This window comes from Austrofundulus limnaeus, unplaced genomic scaffold (assembly GCF_001266775.1).
Source record: "Austrofundulus limnaeus strain Quisiro unplaced genomic scaffold, Austrofundulus_limnaeus-1.0 Scaffold605, whole genome shotgun sequence".
Lineage (NCBI taxonomy): Eukaryota > Metazoa > Chordata > Actinopteri > Cyprinodontiformes > Rivulidae > Austrofundulus > Austrofundulus limnaeus.
The window spans coordinates 115537-121877 of NW_013953007.1; the positions used below are offsets into that span (position 1 = coordinate 115537).

General features: G+C 40.8%; 1 protein-coding gene across 1 annotated transcript in view; it reads left to right on the plus strand.

Moving 5' to 3' along the window:
• The window catches only part of znrf2b (zinc and ring finger 2b), a gene marked incomplete in the record, with an annotated part of 12564 nt that overhangs the window by 4081 nt on the left and 2142 nt on the right, over window positions 1–6341 (plus strand). The window contains 3 exon segments of the mRNA XM_014026977.1: window positions 2130–2235; window positions 3281–3354; window positions 5355–6338. Of these exon segments, the coding sequence (XP_013882431.1) occupies window positions 2130–2235; window positions 3281–3338 (164 nt within the window).

The following is a 6341-nucleotide window of genomic DNA, read 5'->3' on the forward strand; positions in this document are numbered from 1 at the left end:
ATGAATTTTGGTTTTACATTTTTTCCCCTGTAAGAGGTTTTTATTTAATAGAATTTTTGGACAAAAAAAATTGCAATATATCGCAATATATCGCCTTGCTTATAGTATCGCAATATATCGGGATATATCGTATCGTGACCCCTCTGTCATGGTATGTATCATATCGCCAAATTCTTGCCAATACACAGCCCTACATAATACTGACTCTTTTTTTTCACTATGAACAGAAGTCAGTTTAATAACCTGCATGAAGCGTGTTCACAAACTTCACTATCAACTCTAATCACTATTTACAGCACAAAATGTGTTGATTTTGTTCCCAGTGTTTAAAAAGCAAATAGTAAAAAGCCCATACCTTTTTATTTGTGTTGGTAGGAACTAATGTTAGTTTACAGGTTTTAAAACAAACGTTTCCTAAATATAAGACCTTAAGTTTAAAATGTTTTAGWTTTTTGCCAACGTACACTTTGAGTAGAACTTTACTTTGATCAAAACCGAGGTCAGGGATCTTGGGTTCAAAAGGTTTGGTGCCCTCTGCTTTGGAAGAATGTTTTATGGGGGCTACACTGTAAGTTGGGATAAATAAGTAGGGATGCACGATATATCGGCATTAATATCGGTATTGGCTGATATTGGTCATTTTTTTAGAATATCAGTATCAGTCCTGCCGTCGCATGATTTACCAAGAATGCAGAAACACGTTGGAATAAATGCACAGAAAGTCTGCGTGTATGGTCATCAAAATGATTTGATTCTGAGCGACAACAAACAGAAGTCAATCAGGAAGTCTGTCGTGTTGTGACTGCCGCGTCAGTGTAGCGCAGCCAATAATATAACATCATGTTAACATCATGTGACATGCTTATAACCAATCACAGATCGACGAATGTAACTGCCCAGCCAATAACAGGGCTCTTAGCCCAAAGAGTTACCTACTCAGACAAGAGAGGTCAGTCTGTTGCTGGAGTGCTGATGTCTGGGCAAACAGATTGACATTGATCATAAGATATATGAGTACAGGACAGCGTCAAGGTGAAACAGATATAGATAATTAGTCCATAACAAGTCTGATATGTAAAACTGGGCCGATATTAAAGTCCGAAATTGATTTCCCACTTTTTAGCTTTGTGTTTCTGTTTTGGGAGGGGAGATGGTTGGTTGAGCGGCATCTGTTTGATCAGGATAATGATATTGATGCTGCGCTGCCAGGAATAACTGAAGTAGGGAGTCATGTCAGAGGTCTGGTCATTTATTTACCGTATCAAAAAAAGACCCAAGTGTGTTTGTGCATATGTGTAATATCGGTAAATGTCGGTTATCGGCCATAACAGCAATAATTATATCAGATATCAATATCGGCTGAAATTTTCAGCCGATATATATATCAGTGCATCCCTATACAGAAGCATGTTCACAAACTTCACTATCGACTCTAATCACTACTGTAAATAAGGTCTGACTTCCAACCTCAAACTCTACTGAAATTAAACCTGTCAGACTGGCTAAGTAAAGCCTGATTTTCAATGCTTTAACAAGATTAGATGTACGCTAAAGATGTTTTATTTCTCAGCTGAGCTGCAGCCAATAATAACAAGCTTTTACAGGCCGACAGTTTGTGGGTTAATCCATAGTTACATAAGGTCAGTCTTAATGACCCTGTGTTTTGCTGCAGGTGATGGGTTTATGGTGCTGGCATCCATTTAGAAGCCAGGCCAAAGCCATTCATAGCAGATGAATTTGTCAACACACACATACACAAACACACAGAGAAGGCCTTTCTGCAATGCAAGGTCCTGCCCAAGCCAGCCTTGCTTCAAACCTGGGTTCAWCGTATTTGCATGAGCCCTTATGGTCTAGTTCCACCTTGATCTTTGGAATAAGCTAACATTAGCTATGCATTACGCACAGTTTCACGTAACGTTGGTTTTGAGACATCCCGACATGTGCGAGGAACCTGGCGCACACAGCTTTTTTTGTGTGTACGCACCATTAATACGAGGCCCCTGGTACACTTTTCCTCCCACAGACCTAAAAACCTGCACGCTTAAATTGCCTTCAGGACCAGTTSTCCTTGTTAAAGAGATCTGAGGTCTCAGTGGGAGTTCACACTTTAATGTGTCGTCTTTCAGAGGACGTCCTGGCCAAGGATGCAGGTGAATGTGCGATCTGCCTGGAGGAGCTGCAGCAGGGAGACACCATCGCCCGCCTCCCCTGCCTCTGCATCTACCATAAAGGGTTGGAAGYTTTTCTTTGCATCCATTGAAGTTTTTTTTTAGTGCTGTGATACTTCTGGTGTTATGAGTTTATAGTTATTGCAGGTACTACATTACCTTTAAACCATATTCACACCTCTTGAACTTTTCCATATTTTGTCACGTTACAACCTCAAACTTTAAAGTGTTTTACTGCTTTCATCAGTATGCAGTATGCGTTTGGTTTAATCTTCATTTTTGGATGATAGATTGAACAGTAGGGGTGGGAATTRTTAGGCATCACATGATTTGATGATTTCATAATCTGACTGCAAACAAACACTTGAGTGGAGAATCCCTCAGACCAGAAGAAACTATTTTGCTGYAAACTGCAGCATTAAACAGTTTTCATTTAGGGAAGATTTAATGACTAAATGAAGTAAAGGATAATAAATGCTGAGTAAAGTGAAAAAGGATTCTGTGGCTGTGGATGTTCATGCATCACGTTAAAGTTTTCCTACCTGCTTTCATCAGTGTTTCATGACTTTGTTTTTTATGCCTGTTGTGGACTTTGGGAATAACTTGTGAGAAAATTTTATTCTAACAAGGCATGGGTCTCTATGAAATTCTGACTGTTGTTTTGAAATTGTTGTTTAAAAACAAAAGCAGAAAATAACTTTTCTATTGTCRTAGTCAACTTTAATTATCTTTGGAGGCTGTTTTTAGATCACAGGTGCAAAGCTGACCTTTAATGCGTGTGTTCATACCCATGTACTCCCTGGAGTGCTGTTTATTTGGTTCATCGATGTTAAGCTTTGGGGGAGACTTAAAATATTTATTTTCCTAAAGTTGAACCCATTTTCTGAAGTTGTAATGAAATGAATTAGAATAGTTTTAGTTTACCAGAGGATCACAGTACCGCTGTGTCAAAATGCTAATGTCTTAGTTAACAACAGTGAGGTTTTAGGTTATTTCCTGAAACATAAATATAAAAGTTTTCATTTGATACATTTGATTGATGTATGAAATGTTTAAAGTATTAATAGACCTTTGAAAATCCTGAAGAAACTTTGCTCCTCTGTTTTCAGCTGTATTGATGAATGGTTTGAGGTGAACAGATCCTGTCCAGAGCATCCTTCAGAATAAAGCWTTGTTTGCACAGGTAAGCCTGATTKATATRTTTTATTAGGAATGTTATCTAGGACTCTGCACAGGCACTTATTACATGTTTAGAGTAAAGTGTTAGTTTATAGGTGGTCTCTMACTGCGCTGTGACTGTTGGAGACCAACAAACCAAACCAAACATCATTTGTAAAGAAAAAGTGTCCAAAATGTCTCAAAACATTTCTGGGTGTTCTCAGTTGGTCTTGACCTTTGAACATGTTTAAAACATTTGCGTGGCCAGTTTTCTCTTAAAGGCGCAGTGTGTAGGATTTATTGTTTTCAGCGACATCTAGTGGCTGTACCATCCTCCCTGGTCCTCCCCCCACCCCCACCCACCGCTTCCAAACGCAAAGGAGTTGCTACGGTGTCTCTCAGGTGTCAAAAACCTTTGATAATTCCAACCGCGATGTCTACCAGCAGCTTCAGAGCTAGTGTTGTTTCAAGTGGTAAGATTATGAGCTTTAATAAGTAAAATTATCCCAGCTACAACGACAGACAACAAATATTACATTTATAGTATTACAACTAAAACCGTTTTGACGCYGCCACCGCAGTTTGTCCTTCATGAGCCTTCGTAAACAAGATGGCGGCTGTCTGTAGTGGCGACCCGCGACCATGGAGATATAAACAGCTTTTTATAAGGTAAAAATAATAAAACAAGGTCGTCTTCAATGATTAGAAATGTTTTTTTTTTATTGTCATTAGTGATTATCTCAATTTCGGCTAAAAGAATTGACAAAATCCTACACACTGTGCCTTTAAACTAGTCAGTCATCACWGGTGTCTCCAGCCCGTCTCAAGAGCACCAGAGCTGTACTTTCTGACCTGCACCAAAACTCCGAACTTTTGTTTACCTTTTAAATTATTTAWTTTGTCGTCTCTGAGTTCGCTGCAACTTGAAAGTAGGACCGATGTTTTAGTTTCAAGTCCAGTAATTTCCAAATMATTTCTTCTCATATATTGCTCCAGATCATCCACCTTTTGCTCCRGTTCAGCTATCTTTTTATCTCTATCACTTTCAACTTCACTTCTTCCATCAATCCCAATCATAAGTTCAAGCAGTGATGCCAACTTTGATAGTTCCTCACTCATAAAGTTCAGAGATTGTTTAATCTCCTCCATATTGTCTGCTGAGTTATTTTCCATCGAATCCACCACTCTACCCTGTCCACATTTACTCGGCATGACTCACCCGGGCCCGGCCTGATGACAAACGGGTCTAGCAACAGGTCCCCCACTTGGGSTCTCTTCGTAGTGTCACAAGGCAGCCGAGGCTCGCAGTTCCTCRTGGTCCTCCCCAATCCAGCAGTTGAGGCCACCAATCACTGCCAAACTCTCACGCCGCTGCCGCTGAAGCTTGAATTTTTCAGGGTTTTTTTTTTTCTCTGTGGGGCTAAACACATGATGGACAGCGTTCGTCGTCGCGTTGAATCAGTTAACTTTGCATTAWATGTTATATCCTCCAATAAGGCTCCATCTGTTTTTGTCAAAGGTATTTTTGGCACAGCTTTGCGTACATRTGGATGTGAGATTTGATAATCATGTGTGGGGTGAACAACGGCATTTTTCACATCTTTAACAGTTTCCTAGAATCACCTCTAAGTGTCGCCACAGAAACGTGCGTACGCCGGACATGAAGTCAGCGTGAGGCTGCGCACATTTTCACGTTCATTTCAGTCTTCRTACATCTGAAGTTTTGAGTGAAAAAGGATGCAAACACCGTTACTACATGAGGCMCCTGGGGAGGAAAAACTGGAGCAAAGAACAGGAGGTTCACCCACAGGAAGCAAAGATTGACTGAAATAATCATAAATCAAAAAAGACTCATCAGTGAATCACCAGAATTGGTTTCAGCCCTGCTCACAAACACTAAGTAATCAATGAGACAGAAATATAAAAAAAGTGTTTTCTTGTAAATTTGAGTGTCCAGCAGTGAGAAAGCACCTCTACATCGGCTCAGTGTATCTAACTGAACTTGTGTTTGATTTTTGATTACAGGGACCCACCATGAGACGGATCTATCTGAGGAGACAGTCAGCACTGTGATCAATAAACTTCATGTCTACCCTTCTCAGATACTGAGCCACTCACTGGTGCCACAGTATGCCAAATCTCATCCAATCAACCTTCAGGGATACAAACAGTTTAATGTTTGAGTTTCACCCGTCGTCCGAGAGAGAGGACACRAGTCCACCTCACATCCTGATTGTACGCTGGGGCGGTGGAGGAGGTGGTCCTGGAGTTCAACATCACCGTCCTCCATTCTCCTACTGCATCAGCACTGATTTGTCCCGGTGCCTTGTAGTGCTGCCCTGCAGGCAGCGGGGCGGCACAGAAACCGTCAGCAGAGGCAGCTGGATCTGCACGAGCATCTCACCATAACTGCCATTCATGCAGACGAGGAGAACTGAGCCAGAGACGGCCTGTCTGCACCAGCAGCAGCAGCAGGCCGACCAACTGTGAAAACTGTCACACATCCAGTCATCAGCACCTTTCAACCACAAACTGTGGACCAGAGGTCTTCAGGAACCACAACGCTCAGCCTCAGCCCTCTGCAGGCTGTTGCTGCTGGAAGGATAAAAACAGCTCGGTTTATTTTCACAGCAAACTTTCCCTCCYGACCCTGGAAGTCCTGTTATAAGATATTTTTCATGTGACAAAACCAACGCAACAGTTCTGAGTCAGGGTCTTTTGTGGGTTAGTGACTCCTGCATGGACACTTTGACAGTCCATCAAATCTGTTCAAAATATTTCCACACACACAAATAATACTGGTTCAAGATAGTAAAATGTGTTTTATTTTTTAATCTCATCAACAACCTCCTCCCCCTTCTAAAGAKTTTGGGTTGTGTTCTCAAACTTTTCAGCTTTTAACACTTCAGTCCACAAAGTCACAAATAAGTGTAATCTGAACTAAACGTAAACAAAACAAAAACTGGCAACACATTTATTTTTGTTTGTGTTTTTTATTTATTTTTGTTTGTG